General features: G+C 41.8%; 1 protein-coding gene across 1 annotated transcript in view; it reads right to left on the bottom strand.

The window, feature by feature from the left end:
* LOC115474119 (DNA annealing helicase and endonuclease ZRANB3-like) overlaps positions 1 to 26,493 on the bottom strand; it is a 142,118-nt gene that overhangs the window by 98,767 nt on the left and 16,858 nt on the right. The window contains exons 4-6 of the mRNA XM_030209453.1: positions 21,794 to 21,972; positions 11,254 to 11,485; positions 7,112 to 7,197 (exon numbers count right to left, since the gene is read on the bottom strand). Coding sequence (XP_030065313.1) covers positions 7,112 to 7,197; positions 11,254 to 11,485; positions 21,794 to 21,972 — 497 coding nt within the window. The remainder of the gene's footprint in view (positions 1 to 7,111; positions 7,198 to 11,253; positions 11,486 to 21,793; positions 21,973 to 26,493) is intronic.

The raw sequence follows: 26,493 nt of genomic DNA, 5'->3' as shown, positions 1-26,493 counted from the left end.
GACAACTGGGAATAACAGGGCGCAGTGCCCCCATAGCACGCAGGGCTCCCGGGAAGGAGCAAAAGGAGCACTCAGGAAGGACAAAGCCATAGCAGAGAGACTGAACTCTTTGATTTGGTCTTTACGGAAGAAGATATAAGAGATCTATCTATACTGGTAATGGTTTTCAGGGGTGACGATGCAGAGAAACTGAAAGAAATCTCGGTGAACTTAGAAGATGTGCTGAGCCAAACTGACAAGTTAAAGAGTGCTAAATCACCTGGACTGGCACCAGGCCAAGATCCATTTCAACTCCTCCTATGGCAGAACCCAAAGCCTTTCCTCAGAATCGGCATTGGTAAAGGCAGGGCCAATGTCGGTCCGGTAACAGTCTGCAAAGATGCTATGCCGAATTGGAAGACTGATCCCAGCAGTTAGAAGAGAGATGAAGAAATTTCTTAAGAAAAAAAGAAATAAACTAACCCAGAGTTGAAGCTTAAGCATGCCTCAGGAGCTGCAAAAAATTAAGAAAACTTAAACTGGCCAAAAATTGTAAGAAAAAAAGGGAGTAGGAAGAAAACATGAATAAAATAAACATAATGAAAAACATCTTGTGTATCGCAAAGAAAAGCGCTCAAGAAAAAGATGACGCGATGAGATCTCAATGAATGCGATCTCTGTTCCATGGAAAAACAAAACTGCTGGTCTCACTGTCACGGTTTGAGCAACGTAAGGTTGGTACCACTTGTACTAAGCAGCGCAGCACAAGTCCTCACTGATGACGGCTGATGCTGCCACCAGACAAAGTCCAGGACAGTCTGCAGGCAGACATGAACCAAACCAGGATCAGGGTCTAAACAGGCAAGGTCAGGAGCAGGCCAAAGGTCAAGGCGGGCGGAAGGCAGACGAAGTCAGGAGTAGGCCAGATGGTGGTTCTTAAAAGTACCTTTGAACGAAGCACGAGGCAGGGACAGACAGGCAGGGACTCGAACAGGACGAGGCAGGGACAGACAGGCAGGGACTCTGGAACAGGACGAGGCAGGGACAGACAGGCAGGGATGGTAGAACAGGGCAAGGCTGGAAGGAATGCAGGAACCAGGCTGGCTGGCAGGCAGACAGGAAGGCAGGAACAAGGCAACACCACTGGAGTTAGCAGGACAAAAGCCTGTTGCTGAAGCTTAAACACTTCTAAGCAGGATGTGATGTTATCTGTCAGTGCCCTCCTGCAGGGCCATAAAAAGAAGTGCAGAGTTCAGCAACCCCCCCCCCCCCCCCGTCCAAAAGCTTGGGTCAGGGAAATCTCTGAAATGGCACTTTGAATCCGATATACTTGGTTCAAAGACACACCTTCTTCCCAGGATGAACGTGCCTGGGTCTAGTTCTGGCACAGTTGACGCAGAACATGACATAATTATCTATTTCCCGAGACATGAGAGGACTGCAATATTGCTGTGCGAAAAGTTGAGGGGTTTTCTTTATTCCTGGGTGTTCTGTGAGTTTGGAGTCATGTCTCATAGGCTTGGAGTCATGCAAGACCCTCCTCATCACTCGTTCTGGAACTAGAATTTCTGCTGGAGGTATGGTGACCTTGGAAACAGCCAGAACCATATCCGGGTCAGTGATAATTTGGGGTTCTTCGGGAATTCCCGTAGTATCCAAGGCCCTGGAAGGGGCGTCATTCTTCATAGCCTCGGCTTCGGGAAGGGAGGGAGAACACACCTTGTCCCTGGGAGGCAGGTTCTCGGCCTGCTTCTTGCAAAAGCCATCAGTGTAGATGCCATTAGCTGTCGGAAAACCAGGAGGGAATGGAGTTTCAATCATAGTCAGGGCTATCTGAGGTTAGTCAGGTGTCAAGCTTGAATGAGTATAGGTGGAACCCCAGGACAGAATGTTTCTGGAGCACCAGTCAACACAAGGCTCATGTTTCTGTAACCAAGGAAGGCCCAAAATGACCTGATGGATTGATCTAGGGCGTACATGAAATTCGATCGTTTCTTGGTGCCAGAGGCCCACCTGAACAGAAAAAGGGTTGGTAATCATTGAAAGGTGCACAGATAGTGGATACCCTGAGCAGACACAAAGAGGGTTCTCAAGGGGGTTTAGAAGAATATCATACTGGTGTTCATCCACAAAGTTCCTGGTGGTCCCAGAGTCAAGGGCCACTTGGACCATGATTTATTTACCCACTGAAGAGTGATGAGGGAGGTTGAAGCAGTCCAGAGTGGCCTTAAGAGTGCCTCCCCAACCACTCCTAGACCTTGGAATTTTCCCAGTTTTCTAAAGCACCAAGTAGCATAATGTCCAGGGTCCGCAGATTTAAACATAGCACTTGCGCTCTCCAATATTGTTTCTCCTCCTCTGAAAGTTGAGAACATCTTATCTGCATGGGAATCTCCTACACCAGGATGGAAGGAGAAGCTGACATCTGTGGTTCTAGGGGGTTCTGAAACTGGGGTGTCAAACTTGTAGAGCGGCATCTGTCTCCATGTTCTTTAGTCCTCTCTTGAAAGCGGATGTCAACTTTGATGCAAAGGAAAACACAGTCATCCAAACTGGTGGGGCAATCCCGAACCGCAATTTCATCCTTACTTAAAACAATTTTTTATTAAGAGTTCAGCATGTAAGACATGAACATACTTTTCAATGGAATATTAGTTAAAGAATATCACACACTTATATACATAGTTCATTAACTTCTGCTTTCTATATTTTCTCCCTATTTCCTCACCCCCCCCCCTCTAATCATTGTTACTATGATCATAGTGTTCATGTCTTTGCTGTTAAATGACCCTCTAAACAAAATCTTAAATTCAACTGTTAACTCTTCTTGGGTGTTACTTACTAGCATTCTGTCTTGGTCTATTCCCCTCCCCTCCCTCCCTTGCCTACGTAAAAACAGTTTTTACAGGAGACCTTCGCACAAGATATGCACTTATAATACAACCACTCACCACTACTTATATATTATCAAGCAATAATAGGGCCTTCAGACTAATACAGTGCTTTGCTACTCCCTTTTATCTTGTCACAGTCCTATCCGCAATTTCATCCTTAATGTGCATCGCCAGACCCTGCCAAAAGATAGCTACTTGGGCTTCTTGATTCCATTGCAGTTCTCAAACTAGGGTCCAGAATAGATTGTAATACTGGCCCACAGTTAGTGTCCCTTGTAGGTACAGGAGCTTGAAAGCTACTGAGGAGAATCGCCCCAACTCATCAAATACATGCCGGAAGGGTGCGAGTAAGCCCGCCAGGTTGGACATAAGCAGGTCATCTTGCTCCCACAAGGGGGATGCCAAAGCCAGCTCTTACTCAGAAAGAAGAGAGACAATGAAGGTGATCTTGGCCCAATCAGATGGAAAGCTGGAGGGTTGTAGTTCAAAGTTTATCAGGCACTGGTTATTAAATCCCTGGCACGCCTTGAAATTCCCATCAAAGTGTGGCGGTGCCAAGAATCGAGGCTGAGACACTGGATGAGAAAGAAACGGGACTGCTAAAGAGGGTCCCAGAAGTGAATCTGAGACCAAACGGACCACAGTTTGCATTGCTGCAAGCTGTGCACAGATCCCCTTAAGGGTTCCCATCATCTGTTGAAGTTGAGTCCGTTGTTTCTGGACCTCCTGGGCGAGGTCTTGGAGAAGCTAGAGAGGCGGCTGGTCAGTTGAACTCATGGCCTCAGCAACTGTCACGGTTTGAAGAATGCGAGCCCTTGGGCCTTAGTGAGGTTGGTACTACGTAAGCACAGCACAAGCAGTTGCGGACGATGGCTGATGCTGCCACTAGACCAAGTCCAGAATAGGCTTCAAGCAGACACAAACCAAACCAGGACCAAGGTCTAGACAGGCACAGTCAGCAGCAGGTCAGAGGTCAAGGTGGACAGCAGGCAGACGAAGTCAGGAGCAGGCCAAAGAGTGGTTCTTAAAAGAACCTTTAGATGATGCAGCAGACAGGAACACAGGAACAAAGTGGGCAGACAGGAAGGCTAGAACAAGGCAACAACACCGGAGTCAGCAGGACACCAAGGAGCCTGTTGCTGATGCACTGGATGAGTGGAGAACTTCCTTAAATACACCTAGGCAGGATGTGATGTCATCAGTCAGTGCCCTCTGCAGGGCATGTTCCAGGAAGTAAAACAGAATCTTCAGGCACGGGAGGCTGTCAGACCCCTTGTGGAGCTCTTGGAAACATGTGAGGGGCATGACACCTGCTTGCTCATGCTGGGCAGAAAGGCACTCACACATGAACAGTACAAAGCCACCAAAGGCTTCTTAAAGTAATAGAACACTGGTTAGCGTCCACATCAGGGCTCCATCAGATGACATCACCCATATGTGAGAAAATGTCCTGCTTGCCCTTGGAGAAAAATAAATTATAATTTCCCTAATGTAAAGGAGAGAAGAGAGAGAAAAATTGAGAGGGTGATAGAAAGAAGAGGAGAGGAAGAAATGTGGGTAGTTGGAGAAGATCATTGGCTCCTAGCATAGCAAACATGTGTGTTACACATTTTGACGAAAATTTGCTAAATGACCTTTCATTAAACATTATGATATGAAAGCATTATATTGATGATACGTTTATCATTTAGTAAGGGGGCTGCTGGCTATGCATTTCTGCCGAAGGCCTGCAGGGGTAACTGAAAGGCTTGTTTTTACTAAGCTTTAATTTTTCCCTGGGGCATGGTCAAAAAAAGAAATTGGGCCATAATTTCCTAGCCTCTTTTGAGTTTTATCAAGGTTTTAGCCAACAAAGGAATAAGCAGATAAGACTACCTCAGTTTTGTCTCCCAATGAAGGGAGAAAGCATATGCTACTAATCTATCTTCTGATGTTCTTCAACAGAAGACATGTACCTTTCTGTTATGCACTGTCACAAAAGAGATCCAACTAGGCACGCCCTTCTCAAATAAAGATATCCCAATCCATATCAGAGCACCTTTTCTGGCACAATAGTTCGGAGAGATTCAACAACAGTATTGACAACAAAACAAGGGAATGAAGTTGACCAAAATGTAGGATGAAAAGTGGATTTATTAAAGAAGTGACACAGACCATGTTTCAGCATATTGCCTGCAATAGGGGTCATCTCGTAAGCGGTAAAAACATGCAAGCATCCTGCAGAACAGAGATCTCACACAGTCAACTGTTCAACTGACATTGAGCTATGCACTCAGTGTTGAACATCTTGGCAATCTTCAACAATGAGTGAATAGTTCAACATTAGCTGACCAATTGACTGTGACATCTCTGTGCAACAGGAAGCTTGCATTTTTTTTACCATTTAGGGGATGACCCCTGACGCAGGCAATACACAAAACACAGTTTGCGTTGGATCTTTAATATAGCCACTTCCTTCATTCTACTTCATTCCCTAGTTTTAGTGAGCCTTTTCCACACATAGTGAAGCTGTACATTATGTGCACTGAACAGGAGAGAAACATCTGAATGATAGTAAGTCATACCCAGTTATTCTGTCCACAGTGTGAAGGATACATCCTAGCCATCTACAAGATCTCTCCTTATCCCAAACAACCTTCTTAAAAAAAAAATCTACTTCCTTTATACACTACCATCTGGTATAAAAAAAAAAAAGCTAACAAGATCCTCTCTCAGCTCTCTCCAGCACAAACCTTTTCCATGCCTAACCACTAAGTTCTTGTGATATATATATTTTTTAATCTTAAGAAAACCTCATGATGGTTAGTGATGGAAAACTTCTGTTTGCACATGCAACAAAACCCTAAGTTGCTAATCTTCAGTGGGTTACAGTCTGCCAAAAGCAGACGGCAGGCAGATATCATTACAAATTGCTGGCAGAGAACTCATTCCCCTGAGGAAGCCTACGAGTTGAAACAGGTCCCTGTTGGGACTGCTCCTGCTGTTAATTTAGTGATTTTTTTTTTCTACACACAGTATATATTTATCCTTGTTGAGAAGATTTGAGAAGGATTTATATTTATATTTTGAATTTAAAATTGTGGAGTTTTTTTTTTTTTTTTAAGACCAATGCTAGAAAACTGTGGGCTGTGTATAAATCACAAATGTTGACCTAATTGCAGGCTTGCCTGCTCTTCATTTAGGAAAGACAGTCACAGCTGAGGTTTTTTTCCTCCCTTTTTTAGAAAATAAAGATATCAGATATGTAATGTGTGTGGATTCATTATCTTACATTTCATATTCTGGAGTAAGTGTTGACAGATCCACTAGTTACATTTTTGACGTGTTCACATTTTTAGTGGTTTCCCTTTTTTTAATATTTACTTTAGTGTAAGCTTCAACTTTGACACAGTGAGGAGTGAGGAATGCTGACAACGTGAAACCAAATAGAAGTTTTCCTTATACTAAAGATGGCTGAACAGATGAAAAAATCTGACTGGGTAAATTAATGGCAATTAAAGTTCTTCACTGTCTGCCGATTGCTTATAGAATTCTTTTTAAATTGTTTTTATCGACTTTTAAGACTTTACATGATTCAGTTCCTGCTTATGTTAAGAAGGTGTTGAAGTATAATAAGCCTATACGAGCATTATGTTCTGAGAATACAGTGATTGACTGTTCCATCTTTGAGGTGGCAACAGTCTGAACTGATGATACTCCACAGCCAACAGCAAAATGAATAAGATACAAATGTAGGAGTCAAGTTTTATAACTGAGTCTGCACTTAACAATGGTATGCCTACAATCCCTAAGCCAACATAGTTTATCTAGATCATTTTTTGTTTTAATGACAGAGTATAAAGTTTTCCCCACAACATGACATGCCTCAGGTATTAAGCGGAGAATATGCTTATCCCTGAATCAGAGGAAAAAGAAAAGAAGAAAAAAAATAAAGAGTCCTTTCTAGTGGAAATGCTAGAAAAAAAACAAATCAGGCAAACAGGACAGAAAAAGCTGGTCTTCACAAAACTTCTTCTGAATTGCTGCTTGCCTAGTAAGGACAGACCATCAGCAGACATGTGCTGTAGCTTTTCACATTTATTAAATAAAAAGATAACAAGAAGATACTATGTTAAAATGTTCCATACCCCTCCCCCTACAAATGTAATATAATCAAAATTAAATGACCATTAATTTATTATTCATTAAGCAATGATAAAACTAACAGGCAGCAAAAGAAAGAATGGTTCTAGAAATACCTGACATGAGCATTGCAATATTTATTTGCATATTCATTCCAAGTTCCAAATCTTTTCGGAAAAAGTGCATCAATCTGCATAAAAAGCTGTAAAAACATTTATACAGTTAATACACCCTTAAACTTAACATCCTATGCAAATAGATGTTAAAGTTTCAAGAGAACATTTAAAAATATATTTTTTTAATTCTTTCAATATCTTGGGGCCATGTTTATTATGGTGCGCTAGCATTTTTAAGCACGCGCTAACGCTAGAGAATAGTACTAGTCCCAGTACAGATGCCTGTAGCACTCCATTGGTCACCCTCTAAGGCCTACTAGGTGTAAACAGTACTGTACACATACACAAGACAGTCCCTGCTTCACAAAGTCAGACAAACAGAATAAGAGAAAAATGGACTTTCATTTATTAAAGAAATGGTAATAACATGCGAATGAAAAAGACAATAAGGGGTTAAGAGTGAAAAATAGACTCAAAAAGTTGAGCGTTTAAGCTGGAAAAGAATAAGGCCAGAGAGGGAGTATGACACACAGAGTCAGGAAGCCTACACCAGGCATACAATGCAGCTAAGTGGAAGGAATGTCATTTAGAGCTAGCAATGTAGGAGATGGATGTAGATAAGAGCAACTTAACTCATGAGTGACGTTTGAGGAGGGGTGCAGAGATAGGTAAGAGAAGGAAGTTAATAAAAGCTGCAAAATGAGCTAAAAGACTTCAGAACTAGTTGAGTGAATTAAAATAAGGTGACTACTTATGAACTTCAGATTATCTATTAGTGCTCTTATTCAGAAATCCCTGCAAAGCTTCATCGAGTAGAGGAGTAGCCTAGTGGTTACAGCATCGGGTTGACAACCAGCAAAGCTAGGTTCAGATCCGGCTGCTGCTTCTTGTGATCTTGGGCATTTTCCCTTAACCCTCCATTGCCTCAGGTACAAAATTAGATTGTAAGCTCTATGGGAACAGGGAAATACCTAGTGCACCTGAATGTAACTCACCTTGAGCTACTATTCATAGAAAGTGTGAGATAAGTAGATAAGTAGAAATAAGCAGTGGATGTCCCCCAAGTCCATTTTAATAATGGCTTATGGACTTCTCTTTTAGGAAGCTATCCAAATCTTTTTTAAACCCCGCTAAGCTGCTTTTACTACATTCTCTCCCCAAACTTTTAGTTCTTATTCACGTCACAAACTCATGACAATTTCAGTGCTGCTTTTTTTTTTATTTATGGAAGTGTTTATTGAGAATTGTTTAACCAGTACAATAGTCATGCAGCTCAGTACATAGCAATATATGACACTTATACCTAATCACATCAGTGCTGCTTTTTATAGCCGACTCAGTTTAAAATATGTTTGGCAGGGGTCTAGAGAACAGGTCCATAAATAATTAACAGGCAGTCTTCTTCGCTGGCTGGCTTATTGGCATAGTTGGAAAGTACTTGAATGTTGTGATCTGGGTACTTCTGAACAATCCAAACCGGCTGGGCCGGGAATCTTCTCAAGCTCCACCAGCAAGACCACACCCGATGGCACTGAAAAACAAGCTGCTGTTCAGCTCCGCAGATTGTACTAAGTGGCGAAGCCATGTAAGGGCCCTAGTGGGCTGGGGGTCTTCTCAAGTTGTGCCAGCAAGAGCACACAAGATGGCACTGAAATGAACGCTGCTCTTCAGCTCGGCTGATTGCAGTGGCATAGCTATGGGTGGGCCCAAGTGGGCCAGGGTCCATGCACTTAGGGCTTAGGTACACACAAGAGCTGCACACTCTTAATTCAGCTGTAGTAGCTAGCAGAGGTCTCAACTGAGGATGACACTGAAAACACTGCTCTTGGTTGTTTTGGGGGAGCACTTGGGGGTTGGGTTTCGGGTTGATATATCTCATGTCGGGCTCAATTTGGGAGGGGGTACTTCAGTTTAACCAAGTGGGGTGTTAAATATTATAGATGATTGTTCTTGTGCTTTATAACACTTCGAATTTTTTCTTGGGTTGTGATGCCTGAAGTGATACCTGCAATATTGTTTTCTTGTAACCAATTTATTTTCTTAATAAAAAACAGTTAAAACATAAAATTTAAGCGGTAGGAGATGCAGTCGGGGGGGGGGGGCGGTGATGGGGATAAGGTATACTACATAAAAAATGTGCGTTTGATGTAGTTTTGCATGCTTATTTTGCGGATGTTGAGGTTTGATTATATGTTTCTTTTTGTTATTACGAGTTAAGTCTACCTAATAAAAAGATTTAAACATAAAAACTTAGCAGACAGGTACAGGCATAATTGAACAGTTTATAAGCAACAAGAACATAACCCCCTCACTAAATATTCACATATTATGACCCTTACTACATTTTTGACATATTAATCTATCCTGTCCCACATTCCCATCCTACCCCCCTCCATATATTCCCTCTACAGATTTTAGATCCAGACACCTGGGTTCCTTAACTAAAGCCAGGATGTTGCAAGGAACAGTATCGCTAGGAATGAGTGAGTCAGTGATAACTTTCCCAACCCAATGGAATTTAACAGTTCAAAATCCAGCTATGCATTCTGTAAGGCATTGTTGTCCACAATGGTCCAAATTCTCTGACATTCCTTCCATTGATAGGGTAGGATCCACTGGTCTTGTGGCATTCCAGCACCATTGTAGAATATTCTGCATTCCATTTACCATCTTGAAATTCCTTTCTCCGCACAAATAGTGATCTTCAAATCTGCCGCCATCTCAACCAAGATACCTGACAACCACCGGAAACTATTTGACATTTTAATAACAATAGCTCAGAGACTCATCTTAATGAACTGGAAGGACATAACATCTCTAAACTCCCACTTTTGGTGGCAATCGGTCTTATATTATCATAAACTGGAAACAACAGCAAATAAGGTAACTGGAATTACTGGAAAAAGCCTTTTAACATGGTCTTTACTTGAAACATATCTAAAAACTGTATAATATATGCCTAATTTTTAATATTATATTGATATATTATTTGGTAAGCAACCAGCAAACTAATCTATATTCTTTTCTTCTCTCTTCCTCTTTTGTTTTTGCCTTATAACCTCTACCATTCAATCTTTCTATATTTTCTTCTTACATATGTACTGATGTTTATCTTAACTAAAATAGGTTAAAGTCGTTCATCTTTTATTATGTTTCTCTTATATAAAAAATTCAATAACATTTCATGAAAACACTACTCTTCAGCTCTGCAGTGTCTCGTTGAACTCTGCCAATACTGGTACCTGCTTAGTTTTTGCGCATGTGTGGTTTCCGGTACCAACTGTCTCAGGGAAACCCAGCAGGCTGCAGAACTCAAGAGCAGCGTTTACAGAGTCATCTTTAGCTGGCAGGGCTTGGGATCCTTGACAGCTACTGCTAAGACTGTGCCAATTCATGTAGAAGGGGTGGACAGCACAGCCCACATCACTTATAATTTTTGTTCCACTTTTAAGGAATTTTCGTTAATGAACATTATTAATTTCTTATTATTCGGGTCAATAAACTTTTTATTCTTATCCCATTTTTGTTATGAAAAATAAAACGACATTTTTAGTTCTAGTTCTTAAGAACTAATGACCAAAAACCTTTGGTCTGATTATTATTCTCGTTAACAAAAATATCCTTCCCACTAGGGAGATTTGGGTGCCACTCCAAGCCTGGGTGCAGATGGAAGAAAAGTGAGCACAGAAGCAGAGATTGCTCTAGTCCCCCAAACTAGCCACCATGGTGCCCTTTTGTGGGTGCTGGGTGGGGGGCAGGGATTATGGAGATTTACAACCTACACTAGTCCCTTTAAGAGGCTCTTGGAAGCACAAGGCTGTGGGGTAGCCTGAAGCTTCCAGAAAGGAAAGATAATGCTAGCTCAACGATTGCATTATCTTTCCACGAATAATGCATATTGCTAGGTCATACGCAAGCTGCTTTGAATGCATGGCATCTCAATATTACTTAACTTACACTCTGCTAAACAAAAAGTACGATAAGGACAAAGAAATGCATGATTATGCCATTTAATGTGTGATATTAGGCAAAAAAGTAAAAGTGTTATTCTATTAACAAGTTAGTTAACAGCCCCTCATAATTTCTAAGCAGCAAAACAAATTATGCATTTATGCTAATATATTTTTAAAGGATTGATCTACCTCTTCAGGTCTTCCCAATGCAGGTGTTCCTGTGAGAAGAATGGCTCTAAGAGCTTTCTGCACTATCGGCAACAGGATCTTGCTGCGTGTTGCATTTCTAGACTTCATGTAGTGAGACTCATCAACCAAAACAACTTTAAAGTTTTGTTTATTCAGAGACTCAACTAACGTCTGTGCATCTGTAGTTAGAAGACCATACCCAAGAACAGTCACTTTACAGGATGATATCCTCCTAAAAAAAAACAAATCAGTTATAAATATTTTGGACACCAATATATCTCAAATACCAGTGCTGTAAACCTATGATAGCAGAGGGCACAAATATTACCACTTTTAGGTTTATGACAAAACTTTTTTATTGAATTATACAAAGAAAATGATAACAATGTAAACGTGTGCAGTTCAATCTTTGCTTCCTAATTACCATACACAAATAAAAAAGCTAAACAAAGTGGGGTGCTTTGGTTCTTATAGCCTCCCACAATAAGCACAGAACAGCCATTAAGCTATCAAATTTTATCCCCCCCTTCAGTTCCCTATTATATGCGTAGATGTATAGTTTTCCTTGAACAGGCCAGGAGACATACAATCCAATAACAATTTGTTTTTCAATACTATGATAAATCCATTCCCCCTAGTCCCCCTAGTCCTAGTCCACTTCACTCATTATTTTATAGACCTCTATCATATCTCCCCGCAGCCGCCTTTTCACCAAGCTGAAGATCCCTAGCCGCTTTAGCCTTTCCTCATAGGGAAGTCGTCCCATCCCCTTTATCATTTTCGTTGCCTTTCTCTGCTCTTTTTCTAATTCCACTATATCTTTTTTGAGATGCGGCGACCAGTATTGAAAACAATATTCGAAGTGCGGTTGCACCATGGAGCGATACAAAGGCATTAAAACATCCTCATTTTTGTTTTCCATTCCTTTCCTAATAATACCTAACATTCTATTTGGTTTCTTAGCCGCCACCGCACACTGAGCAGAGGTTTTCAACATATTAATGATGACGCCTAGATCCCTTTCGTGGTTGTTGACTCCTAACGTGGAACCTTGCATTACGTAGCTATGGTTCAGGTTCCTCTTTCCTACATGCATCACTTTGCACTTGCGCACATTAAACGTCATCTGCCATTTAGATGCCCGGTCTTGTAAGGTCCTCTTGTAATTTTGCACAATCCTCTCGCGATTTAACAACTTTGAATAACTTTGTGTCATCAGCAAATTTAATTACCTCACTAGTTACTCCCATCTAGATCATTTCTAAATTTGTTAAAAAGCAGCGGTTCCAGCACAGACCCCTGGGGAACCCTACTGTCTACCCTTCTCCATTGACAATACTGACCATTTAACTCTATTCTCTGTTTTCTATCCTTTAACCAATTTTTAATCCACAATAGGACACTACTTCCTATCCCATTTCCCTTTACTAAATCCATGTTGGCTTTGTCTCATTAATCCATGCTTTTGAATATGCTCTGTAATTTTGTTCTTTATAATAGTCTCTACCATTTTGCCCGACACCGACGTCAGATGCATTGGTCTATAATTTCTAGGATCCCCTCTGGAACCTTTTTTAAATAATCGGCGTTACATGGGCCACCCTCCAATCTTCTGGTACCACACTTGATTTTAAAGATAAATTACATATTACTAACAATAGTTCCGCAAGTTCATTTTTCAATTCGATCAGTACTCTGGGATGAATACCATCTGGTCCAGGAGATTTGCTACTCTTCAATTTGTTAAACTGACCCATTACATCCTCCAGGTTTATAGAGATTTCATTCAGTTTCTCCAACTTGTCAGATTTGAATACCATTTCTGGTACTGGTATCTCTCCCAAATCTTCCTCAGTGAAGATCAAAGAAAGAATTCATTTAATCTCTCCGATATGGCTTTGTCTTCCCTGATTGCCCCTTTTACCCCTCGGTCATCTAGCGGTCCAACTGATTCTTTTGCCGGCTTCTTGCTTTTAATATACCTAAAAAAAAATTTTACTATGTGTTTTTGCCTCCAATCTTTTTTTCAAAGTCCCTCTTTGCCTTCCTTATCAGCGCTTTGCATTTGACTTGACATTCGCTGCTGCTGCTGCTACTTATTATTATTATTATTTTCAGTCGGTTCCTTCTCCCATTTTCTGAAAGATTTTCTTTTAGCTCTAATAGCTTCCTTCACCTCACTTTTTAACCATGCCGGCTGTCGTTTGGTCTTCCTCCCTCCTTTTTTAATACGCGGAATATATTTGGCCTGGGCTCTAAGTTTTTTTTTCACCGTTCTTCTCATTTTATTATAGTCTCCTTTCTGAAAGTTAAATGCTAACATATTGGATTTCCTGTTTATACTTACTCCAAAGCTAATATCAAATCTGATCATATTATGATCACTGTTGTCAAGCCGCCCCATCACCATTACCTCCCGCACCAGATTATGCGCTCCACTAAGGACTAGGTCCAGAATTTTTCCTTCTCTTGTTGGCTCCTGTACCAGCTGCTCCATAAAGCAGTCCTTGATTTCGTCAAGGAATTTTACCTCTCTAGCATGCCCTGATGTTACATTTACCCAGTCAATATCGGGGTAATTGAAATCACCCATTATTATCATGCTACCCAGTTTGTTAGCCTCCCTAATTTCCAATAACATTTCTACATCTGTCTGTTCATCCTGGCCAGGCGGACAGTAGTACACTCCTATCACTATCCTTTTCCCCTTTACACATAGAATTTCAATCCATAGGGATTCCAAGATGTGTTTTGTTTCCTGCAGAATTTTCTTTTTTTTTTTTTTTTTTTTTTCTTATTTTCATTTATTTATTTATTTATTTATTTATTTATTTTTTTCCCAATATTTTATTGGCAATTTAGCAAATTACAATCATAACCAAATAACATCCAATATCAGTAACCAATTTTTGTTCATGGTCCCCCTCCCCCCCCTCCCTTTCTCCGTCAGTGGTGTTGCTTCTGATTCTTGAGATTGTTCATATATTGACCAAATGTTCGTGAATACTTTCATAGTGCCTTTCCTCTTAGCAGTCAATTTCGACATCTGATACAGAAAGTCCACTCTGCGAGCTATCAGTTGTAGTGTTGGTGTTTCAGTTTGTTTCCAGGCTCGGGCTAAGGCTATCTTGGCCGCTACAAAGTACTGAGTAGCCAATCTATGTTGTCCACTGGGTATTGAGCTAGGCCGGAAATGGAGGAGGCAATGTTCTGCTTTCTTTGGGTATGGTTGAGGCAATACTGTATTTACCAACTCCACTACTGCCTCCCAAAACAATTCCACCTTCGGACATGTCCACCAAATATGGTAAAACGTGCCCTGAAGGCCACATCCCCGCCAACATTTTCCCGAGGTCCCCGGATATATCTTTTGCAATCTATCTGGGGTATAATACCACCAGTACAATAACTTATGGCCATTTTCATTGATAGATTGTGCTGGGGATGCCTTGAGCAGATATTTGTAATTGCTCATCCAAATTGTTCTAGGGTGTGTACATTGCAAAACGTTTTCCCATTTCTTATGATAAAAAATTTGAGGGTCTGTCCTGCCCAATAGTGCAAGATATATCCGGGAGATACTACCTCTGCCCCCTCCCTTACGCATTGCTAATTCAAGAGTTGTCTCTTCTAGATCTAATTCATCTTGTGCTCGTCTTTTAATAAAATTACGCAGACAACAGTAATAAACAAGATCTTTTTCCGATAGACCATACTCTTCTTGAAGTTCCTGGAAACTAATCATATTGCCCTCCGCCCATACCTGTCCCAGTGTGTATAAGCCTGCTTTTGCCCAGTTATCAAACACCTTTTCTGATCTCCCAAGTGGGAAACCCTCCGCCCATCGTATTGCTGTTTTTCGGTAATATTTCCTTTCCGGGAACATATGCTTTCTAATTTGTAACCACGTTTGGAGCGGGTGTTTTAGACTCATAGGTAATTCCTGCAATATAGATGTCAGATCTCTCCCTGATATCCACAATATGTCCTCTATCGTGTACCTACCTATCCATGCTCTCTCCCAATGCATCCATTTCTTTATTGTCCCTGGAGCCCAGTCAGCTAGTATTCTTAATTGTGCTGCTTGGTGATATAGATAAAAATTGGGTGTTCCCATACCACCTCGGTCTAGTGTTTGATACATCGTGGCTCTATTAACCCGTGGTGGCCTTTTCCTCCATATATATCGAAACATTTTCTTATTTAATTGCGTGAAGAAGGAGGCAGGTATCGGTATGGGCAGTGCCAGAAATAAGTATAATAATTTGGGGAGCAACATCATCTTGATAGCATGTATACGCCCTTTCCAAGATATATTGAGGCCCTCCCATCTATCTAATTCCTGAAAAAGTTCAGCTATCTTTACTGGAAAATTAGCCTGAAATAGATCTTCTATCTTGGGTGTGATCTGTATTCCTAAGTATTTAATGGATTTTTGCGCCCAGGCAAATGGAAATGCTTCTCGCAGAGCCGGTATCTCTTCATTCGGTACTGTTATGTTTAATAAGGTAGATTTAGTTAAATTGGGTTTAAATCCCGACACTGCTCCATAATATGACACGTGATCTATTGCTTTTTGTACTGATATTGCAGGCTGCGCAAGAGTGAGTAGTATATCATCTGCAAAAAGTAGAAGCTTTTGCTCTTTTCGCCCTCGTACTATGCCCTTTACTTCCTCATCATTTCTCAATATACAAGCGAGCGGCTCTACCGTTAAAGCAAACAGAAGCGGGGAGAGGGCACACCCCTGCCTAGTTCCCCGCCGAAGCGGGAAGGCCGCAGTATATGATCCATTAATTTTTAATATTGCTTTCGGGTCTTTATATAAAAGTTGCAGCCATGTTAGATACCGCCCCTTTAATCCCACCTGTCGAAGCACCGCAAAGAGGTATGCCCAATCAACACGATCGAACGCTTTTTCTGCGTCAATGGATAGTAATACTGCTGGTACTTTTTCATCTTGGGTGTATTGGATAGTATGGATGAGGCTTCGAATGTTGTCAAACGTTTGTCGCCCTATAATAAATCCCGCCTGATCTTCGTGAATCAAGTTTGGGAGCTGTTTCTGTAGCCTATGTGCTAATATTTTCGTAAAGAGTTTATAATCCACGTTGAGCAAGGATATCGGGCGGTAGGAGCTACATTGTTGGGGGTCTTTGCCTGGTTTTAAGAGCAGTGTTATTGCTGCTAGTCTCCATGTTTGTGGTATCTCTTGAACCTCTTCCAGCTCATTAAATACCCTCTCTAATATTGGGATCAGGTGTTTTGCAAATGTTTTATAAAATTTTATAGTATACCCATCTGGGCCTGGTGCTTTCCCATGTGCACTATCTTTAATTGCCCATTTAATTTCCTCCGATGTTATGGGGGCCGATAGTGTTTCGCTCTCCACTCCCTGTAATTGGGGAATACCACTCTCTTTCAAGTATCGTTCCACGATTGCTGGCTCCAATGTGGACTCTTTCTCATATAGTGAGGTATAGTATTCTAGAAAGGTTCTCTGTATTTGATCTAATTGTGTGATGTGTTCCCCGTTCGTATCTCGTATCCCCCCTATATGATTCCGCTGAACTTGTTTTTTAAGCTTATTGGCCAAAAGCCTACCCGCTTTCTCCCCAAACTCAAAATGTTCTTGCTGGGTCTGTTGTAGTTGCGCCGCTAGGCTTTCCATTTGGAGTTCGTTAAGTGCTAATCTCAACTGGTGTAACTTTTCTGCCTCATTAGTATCGTCTGGTTGTGCTTTGTGTTTCTGTTCTGCTTGCCTGAGTTCGTTCCTAACATTGTTTTCCTGGTCCATGCGAGTTTTCGATATATGGGCTCGTAGTGCTATTAGACGCCCTCTGATCACTGCCTTGAGACCTTCCCACAAGGTACTCACTCTGACCTCGCCTGTATCATTAAATTTAAGATATTCCATAATATATTGTTCTATCTCTAGTATATTTCTCTCATCATATAGTAAGGTATCGTCTAGTCGCCAATATCGTATGCCTACAAGGTGAGTTCCTAGGATAAGTGTCAGTATTACCGGGGCATGATCAGACCATGTGCGAGGTTCTATGCTAGCATCTTGTGTCTTTCTTGCTATATTTACATCTCCCAGCCAACCATCTATTCTAGAATATGTTTTATAATTGGGGGAGTAATATGTGTAGTCCCTCTCATTACCATTTTTCTCTCGCCAAATGTCTATCAGTCCCCACCGGGCCATTAACTGTTTCAATAATTTCCTATCTGTTTTGGCATACACTGCAGACCCTGTAGAGTTATCTATATGGGGGTGCATGGTGACATTGAAGTCTCCACCCACTAATAAGTGGCCCTGCTGGTGTTGCTTCAGAACCCCTTCTATCTGCTCCCAGAAAGGGCCCTGCCCCTGATTAGGGGCGTACACATTAAGTATAGTATACGTGGTATTATATACAGAAACCACCATCAATAGATATCTCCCTTCTTTATCACTTACAGTTTTCAAAATCTGCCATGGACGAGACGTTGCCAGCGCTATCAGAACCCCTCGCTTTTTAGGCATAGCAGCACAAGAGGAGAACTTAATAACAGAGTATCGTCCATGTTTCACCAGTTTCTCATGCACTTTTTTCAAGTGAGTTTCTTGCAAAAGGACTATATCAGCCAGCAAGCGTACCATATCTTTAAACATTAACTTTCGCTTTGTAGGTGAATTAAGCCCTCTTACATTTAAAGTAACAATTTTCAATTCTTTATCAACCATACATATAACAACTTTTAGTTATAAAATTACCACTGACTTCCCTTTCCCAATCCCCTACTTGCCTCCCCCCTCCCCTCCTCCCCAAAGCCCATGTATGACATATCCTTCCCCTTGGGTATGACATGCCTAGGAGGTAAGTGAGTTCGATCCCAAAACATTACCAGCCTGGTATTGCTGTGCCTTGTTCAATCACACGCCATTATAGCCCTCTTCATTGATGTCTATTTTGACTCATTGTTAATTCCTCTATTTGTAATCCATCAGCGTTGGTTGGGCCCTGTTTGACCTGATTGCTGCCTTCTCAGCCTTCCTCGTCCTTGCGAGACACGCTGCCATCGCGCTTTAGCGCTATTCTGTGGGATAGCCTTTGGGCAGTTTGAGTGCGTAGGTTCCGCCATTGCTCCTTGGCCCAGATGTTCTTGGGCTTCCTCCAGCGATGTTATTCTGCACTGTTTACCCGCTTTATAAAATAGCAGGGCAAATGGATGTTGCCATTTATATTTTATCCCTTCTGTTCGCAGTTGCGCTGTAAGTGGCTGTAGTTCTCGTCTGCGCTTGAGTGTAGTTGCCGAAATGTCTTGAAATATTTCCAGCGGATAGGTATTCCATGTGATCGGGCTATTTGCCCGTGCTTTATGCATAAGTTGATCTTTAACTTTATATTCAGCGAAACAGGCAACTATGTCTTTAGGTACATTAGCCCGTTGTGGGCCTAGCGCCCGATGCGCCCTTTCAATTTTTATTTCCTCAGCGGTGACCACATGCTCCGATGTAGACAGGAGTTGGGCTGCTATGTCCTTTACAACTTGTTCGCAATCATTATGCTCTGGTAGTTCAGGGAGCCCTCGTATCCTAATATTGGACCTTCGGCTCCGATTTTCTAAATCTTCCACTTTATCTGTTAAAAAGCGTAAGTTCGTGCGCTGTTCCTGCACAGTGGTCTCGATGGTATTTAGGGAGTCTGCATGCTCTTCCAGGCCAATTTCTACTTCATTAACTCTGTTCCCTAATTCCGTAATTTCTCCTCTGAGTTCTGCTCCAAGCTGGGCAAAATCCTTGCGTATCTCTTTCATTTCCGTTTTTAATATCTTGGAACCAGGTTTTAAGCTGCTCCCATTTATCGGGCAGCAATTCATTATCTCCATCGTCCCCGCTTTCTTGCTGAGGCGATGATGCTCGAGACCGCATGGCGCTTTCGTTAGCGTTTGTGCTCGCGGCCTGTGCTGTTTCTTTGGCCTCCCGCTGATGGTAAGCAAAAGCGGCTAAATCAGCTGGTTTAGTTTTAGTGTTCGACATCTTTGGTATCACTCGCCTTTCGCCGCTCTAATCCGCCTCCAGGGCTATTTCAAAATCGCTAAATATAGCTAAAAGCTTCGTTTTTCCAGGCTGGGTGTCGGGAGCTCCGCTATTAGACCTCCATAACGGAGCGTGACGTCACTTCCTCCCCTTTCCTGCAGAATTTTCAATCTATTTCACTCAAGGCTAATCTTAAACAGGCTACCAATACTACCATAGCTCTGACATTGTCAGTTGTGATATGACGCTTAAGAGTCGCATCTGCCCCTCTAATTTAATCCACTCTATCACTGCAATAAAATTTGTGCCTATTTGTGTTAATGACAGACAGCACAACAAATATACCCAGACCACATTATCTCCCATCTATCTCTTCCCCCTCTCATGCACCCCTGACCTGCAACTGGTATATCTGATTTGTATATCTGACTTCTATTTGTACATCAAACTCCTACCTGTAAATCCAACTGACTAGTTGTACATCTGACTTCTATCTGTAAACCTGATTGACTTCTTTTTGTATATCTGACTCTATTGTAATTCTGAATGAACTTAATGTAAGCCACATAGAACCGTGTCCCCAACTCAGACTTATGTGGGGTATAAATCCAATAAAGTAAAAATGTAAAATGTACTCCGAAATGAAATTACCCCTATAATCAGCTTGTCATTAAGTTAACTTTCATTTTATTACAGTACATACAACATTGGCACTATTTTTAATGCACAATTTAAGGATCTCTTATTGCATTAGCCCCTAAGGCAGCAAACCTCTGTACACACCACAATCTCACCTACACAAACTATCATGACCTCTCACAAGCCTTAATTTTTCCTCCAATAAGTTGATTTCTAATTGTCTGTACTACTTTTAAGTAAAAAACATTAAAAACAATCTTTTAAACTACAGTTCTTTCAAAGCATCCTTAGGAAACTGCTTGTAGTCTAAGTGATGGATTGGTTCATTCAACTTCCAAAATCTAAAACAACAATCTAAAAATCCAAGGGAGACATATGTGTCAGGCAGTGAGAGGCTGATATGCACAGACAGGAGGAGGGACCTTGGGGTGACAGTATCTGAGGATCTGTAGGCGATGAAACATTGTGACTAGCTGGTGGCTGTAGCCAGAAAGATGCCAGGTTGAATAGAGACAGGTTTAACCAGCAGAAGAAAGGTGGTGTTGATGCAACCGTACAAGTCGTTGGTGAGACCCCACCTGGAGTATTCTGCTGAGTTTTGGAGATCGCATCTTGCTAAAAATGTAAGAAAACTTGAAAAGGCCCAGAGGAAGGCGACAAAAATTATATGGGGATTGTGCCAAAAGACATATAAGAAGAGACTAAAAGACCTGAATACGTATACCCTAGAGGACAGGAAGAACAGAAGAAATGATACAAATGTTTAAATACTTGAAAGGTATTAATATTGAAACAGATATTTTCCAGAGAATGGAAAACGGTAAAACTAGAGGAAATTAATTGAGGTTGTGAGGTGGTAGACTTAGGAGTAATGTCAGAAAATTATTTTTCACAGAGAGGATGGTTGATGCCTGGAATGCCCTCCTGAGGGAGGTAGTAGAGAAAAAAAGACTGAAGAGGAATTCAAAATGGCGTGGGATGAACACAGACGATCTCTAATTAGAAAATGAATGATATTAAAAAACAAAATTTAAAGGGTTGCATATCAAGTGGTGCTTAGATGGCAACTCTAGATGCATCAACTAAGGCCGGTGCTGGGCTGCCTTGCACGGTCTGAGTGCCGCATATAGCAATCTGGTTTAGGATGGGCTGGAGAGAGCTTCAACGGAAACTAAAATAATTTGGAATGTGAGGAAAGTGCCGGGCAGTCTTTTATGATCTGTGTCCCACAACTGACCAGACTGATTCGGATAGGCGTTGACAGCAACTTCAGCAGTTAGAGCATAAGGACAGAACCGGGTGGACTTCTACGGTCTATGTCCCAGAAACAAAGAAAGACTGCAATCAAGTATATAATATCTCGTTCATTGTTGATTTAATCTAGAATTGAGAATGAATGTGACTGTTGGGCAGACTGGATGGACCATTCAGGTCTTTTATCTGCTGTCACTTAGTATGTTACTACGTAACATTATAGTTGGGGGGGTAATTTGCTCATTTTCTACAATATTTTCCTGAACTTTTGCAGAGTATGGAAAGTCAGTGATACACTTCATTTAAATAATGAAAATAATGTTTTACTTGGTCTGGTGGAAAACCTGGTTATGAGAATAGTCAGTAATTAAAGCACTTTGATTGCTGAACAGAAAAACTGTTTTGACTTTATCAAGTTTGGTCTATACAGAGCATAGACTCAAATACATGTATGTCCAAATAAAGCCCCCAAACTACATTTTGTACTGTTCACATGTATTTGACTTCAGAATTTTATGGCACTAAGTAATTTTCCCTTGAGAACACTGTACCCCTATAACCGTTTCACAGACATACAAGCACATTCCTGAAATAACAAGCAAGCAAGTTTTAACTCACCCTATGTCAATTTTGTTCTCAATGACACTGATATCTTCTGGGCCTAGCTCAGGAATCCATTTCTCCATCTCTTCTATCCAAGGATACTTCAGTGATGATGGGACCACTATAAGGAGAGGCCATTCATTTTTGTAGAAATAAGCTACTGCAATTGCTTGGATTGTCTTCCCAAGGCCCATCTAAATAAGGAGGGAAATGCTGAAGTAAAACAATCTAAATCTAGATATAGTGTGTTAAAAGTATGCTGTTTTGATTTTACATTTAATTACTCTCCTTTCCAAATCTGAGCTTAAGGGAAGTTGAAGTCAGGTACAATTGGTAGTTTGCTGTTCCCGAAGAGTTCACTATTTAACTTAGCACCTGAGACAATGTAAGGTGAAATTATTTACCCAATGTTACAAGAAAAAAAAAAATAGAATGTAACCCTGCCTTCTCTGATCCTCAGTCAGCTATTCTAGCCACCAAGGATATTCCTCTGCCCCACAATTTTGTAATTTCTTAGACAGCATGATTTAGATCTTCCCTATTGGTTTTCATAATACCCTAAAAGTTATGTTTGATTCCATTTCAAGTGCACTTCAATAAAGTCATAGCAATTAATGCCAACTTAATTTCTTGTAATTATAAGACTGGGGATTGAGTTTCAGTTTTCTAACAAATCATCTAACATATTCAGAAGGACAAAAAAAACGTATTAGGCTTTACTAGAATGATGGTACATACTACATCTGAATTATGGTTTATTTTTTTATTTTTATTACATTTGTACCCCGCGCTTTCCCACTCATGGCAGGCTCAATGCGGCTTACATGGGGCAATGGAGGGTTAAGTGACTTGCCCAGAGTCACAAGGAGCTGCCTGTGCCTGAAGTGGAAATTGAACTCAGCTCCCCAGGACCAAAGTCCACCACCCTAACCACTAGGCCACTCCTCCACTGTTGCTACTATTTGAGATTCTACATGGAATGTTGCTATTCCACTAGCAACATTCCATGTAGAAGTCAGCCCTTGTAGATCACCAATGTGGCCGCGCAGGCTTCTGCTTCTGTGAGTCTGACATCCTGCACGTACGTGCAGGACGTCAGACTCACAGAAACAGAAGCCTGCGCAGCCTTCTACATGGAATGTTGCTAGTGGAATAGCAACATTCCATGTAGAATGTCCAACAGTAGCAACATTCCATGTAGAATGTCCAACAGTAGCAACATTCCATGTAGAATCTCCAATAGTATCTATTTTATTTTTGTTACATTTGTACCCTGCGCTTTCCCACTCATGGCAGGCTCAATGCGGCTTACATGGGGCAATGGAGGGTTAAGTGACTTGCCCAGAGTCACAAGGAGCTGCCTGTGCCTGAAGTGGGAATCAAACTCAGTTCCTCAGGACCAAAGCCCACCACCCTAAACCACTAGGCCACTCCTCCTCCACTGTTGCTACTATTTGAGATTCTACATGGAATGTTGCTATTCCACTAGCAACATTCCATGTAGAAGTCAGCCCTTGTAGATCACCAATGTGGCCGCGCAGGCTTCTGCTTCTGTGAGTCTGACGTCCTCAGACTCACAGAAACAGAAGCCTGCGCAGCCTTCTACATGGAATGTTGCTAGTGGAATAGCAACATTCCATGTAGAATGTCCAACAGTAGCAACATTCCATGTAGAATGTCCAACAGTAGCAACATTCCATGTAGAATCTCCAATAGTATCTATTTTATTTTTGTTACATTTGTACCCTGCGCTTTCCCACTCATGGCAGGCTCAATGCGGCTTACATGGGGCAATGGAGGGTTAAGTGACTTGCCCAGAGTCACAAGGAGCTGCCTGTGCCTGAAGTGGGAATCAAACTGAGTTCCTCAGTTCCCCAGGACCAAAGTCCACCACCCTAATCACTAGGCCACTCCTCCACTCCTATATGATGGTATAGAAATTTGCTGGGCAGCAGTCATACAAATATTCCACAATACATTTTTTTTTTTTTTACTTTTGCAAATTTTTTTGTAGGAAACTCCTCCTTTCATTCATCTTCAGGAAGAGGGAGCATGACCTGGCAGAGACGGAAAATGTGCTTGAGCAGCGGCTCCACATGGCACCAGTGTACTTTGTAATGCTGACACCAGAGGGAAGGAGCTGGGATTTGGAAAGGGAGGTTTGAGGGACTGAGGAAAAGGGAAAAGGCAGAGGAAAGAGAAAGAGAAAATGGGCAGAGAAGAGAGAAGTGGATGGCAGAACTGGAAGCGGAAGAAAAACAAAGAGAGAGAAGTGGATATGGTTGAACTAAAGAGCAGAGAAGAAAGAGGAGTGGAAATTATAATTTTTATGGTAAAGCATTGCCATGAGAAGGCCCTACAACTTAATTTCTTATAATTATTAGATTGGGGATTGATTTTTGGTTTTCTAAGAAACTGTCCAGGTGTCCTAGACTTGCAGGCCAAATATTTGCTAACCTAAGTTAAAGAATTGTTTGGCTGTATAACCTCTTCCCTCTGTGCAGTTTACCTCCAAATGCCTTTATTTACAATTGTAACTGCAGTGCCCCTGCCTCCACTCACTTCCAACCCACTTAAAGTACAAAGATACTTCACTGCTGTTTTAGCCAGAAAATATATCTAGCAGCAGTAGCAATGCTGTGAAAACAAATATTGGTTTTGGTAGCCTCAAAACACACTAATTAAATGGAAAAAACAATTACAGTTTATCAATATTTAAAAGTAGAAGCCCTAGATATAATAATCAAAATCAACCCAAAATTCAGGAATGTTAATTATTACCAAGATTTTTAATAAGTGCATTAACCATGGAAGAGCTTTCATAGTATTTTAATTGGTCTCAAAAACTAAAATCCATTAATATTCCAAAAGTATTTTGAAAGTTGATCTATTTTTACATGCTTATTATTCCGTTTAAGGTAAAATTATGTCTTAGCTGATAATTTTCTTTCCTTTAACGCAGCAGATTAATCCAGGAACTAGTGGGTTAAGTCCACCTACCAGCAGGTGGAGATAGAGATAAACAAACTAAAGGCAATGATGCCAGATGGCCAGCTCCTTCCTCAGTTAGTATGTCATTCGTAAGCATTTGCCATGGCCAAAAATATGAAACCAATAACAACCAGAAACCATCCTCACTATGAAAAACAACTTGATCAAGAAATCGGAATCCTTTCCGTGTTCCCATATCTGTCTGAACTCTGCAAAAGAGAACCTGGAAGGAAAAAATTACCATACTGCACGGAAAATGAAAAAAACGTCGGCTGAACTAGGGAGGGATCCTGGATTCATCTGCTGCGTTAAAGGAAAGAAAATTATCAGGTAAGACATAATTTTACCTTCCTTGTCACTTGCAGCAGATGAATCCAGGAACTAGTGGGATGTACCAAAGCATTCCTTAAGTAGGGTGGGAAGCCAACACTCCCCGCGCCAACACTCCCCCCTCCCAAAAAAAAAAAAAAACTGCATCCTCCCGAGCAGACACGTCTAGCCTGTAATGCTCGCAAAAGTATGACGAGACGCCCAAGTAGCCGCTCGACAAATCTCTTCCAGAGATAAGGCCGATGCCCAAGAAGCCACCTGTGCCAGAGTAGAATGTGCCTTCAGGGCCACTGGAGACGCCTGCCCTTGTAGCATACACGCCGCTCCAATGTCTTCCCTAATCCAGCAAGCAATGGAAGCCTTAGAAGCAGCCTCACCTCTTTTCGATCCCGACAAGAACACAAAGAGATGATCCGAGCGTCGAAACTCATTAGAGATCTACTAGTACTGAAAAACAAGGCTCTTCGCACGTCCAGGAAATGTAGCGATGCAAACTCCACCGGATAATCCTCTCTTCGAAAAGACGGAAGATAAACCGCCTGATTAACATGGAAAGCCAAAACCACTTTAGGTAGAAACGACGGCACCGTCCAGATCAACACCCCTGCTTCAGAAAACTGCAAAAAAGCATCTCTGGAAGACAAAGCCTGAATTTAAGAAATCCTCCTAGCCGAAGCAATGGCCACCAAAAACACTGTCTTAAGTGTTAGATCCTTCTCAGAAACATTCAACGGCTCAAACGGTGGGGCCTGAAGGGCTCGCAGTACCACATTCAAATGCAACGCCAGGCATGGCTGCCGCAGAGGAGGCCGAAGTCGAAGACCCCCACGTAGCAAACGGACCACGTCAGAGTGAGCTGCTAAAGAGGAACCATCCGGTTTGCCCCTAAAACAAGCTAGCGCGGCCACCTGCACTCGAAGGGAATTATATGCCAATCCCTTTTGAAGACCATCCTGAAGGAACTCCAGAATAACCGGAATGTCCGCCCAAAAAGGCGATTCAGCACACAAAGCACACCACGCCAAGAAAGCTTTCCACACTCGCCCAAAAGATTTTGTAGTTCCTGCCTTAAAAATGTCAAGTGTGTGAAGTCCAAAAAAACAGTAGTTCCATAGTTGTTGTTTTATTTTCTCTCTCTCTCTGTATATACTAGCCGTTCGTTGAGCCCGTAAAAACGGGCTAGTAAAGGCCCCCCCGGATATGTCGCCGCCCCCGCCCCCCCCCCCCCCCGGAGTCCGCTCCGCCACCCCTCCACCTGGGCCGGGTACCTGGCTTCACTATTCAAACCGCCGGAACGCAGCACACAGCTCATCTGAACTGCTGTCGGCCTTCCTTCTTCTCTGCGTGTGTTCCACCCTCATGTGACGTAACGTCGGCGAGGGCGGGACACAGGC

The sequence above is a fragment of the Microcaecilia unicolor genome, chromosome 7, assembly GCF_901765095.1.
Source record: "Microcaecilia unicolor chromosome 7, aMicUni1.1, whole genome shotgun sequence".
NCBI classification, from domain to species: domain Eukaryota; kingdom Metazoa; phylum Chordata; class Amphibia; order Gymnophiona; family Siphonopidae; genus Microcaecilia; species Microcaecilia unicolor.
The sequence above is the reverse complement of the archived record's forward strand: the minus strand, read 5'-3'. Positions and strand labels throughout refer to the sequence as shown.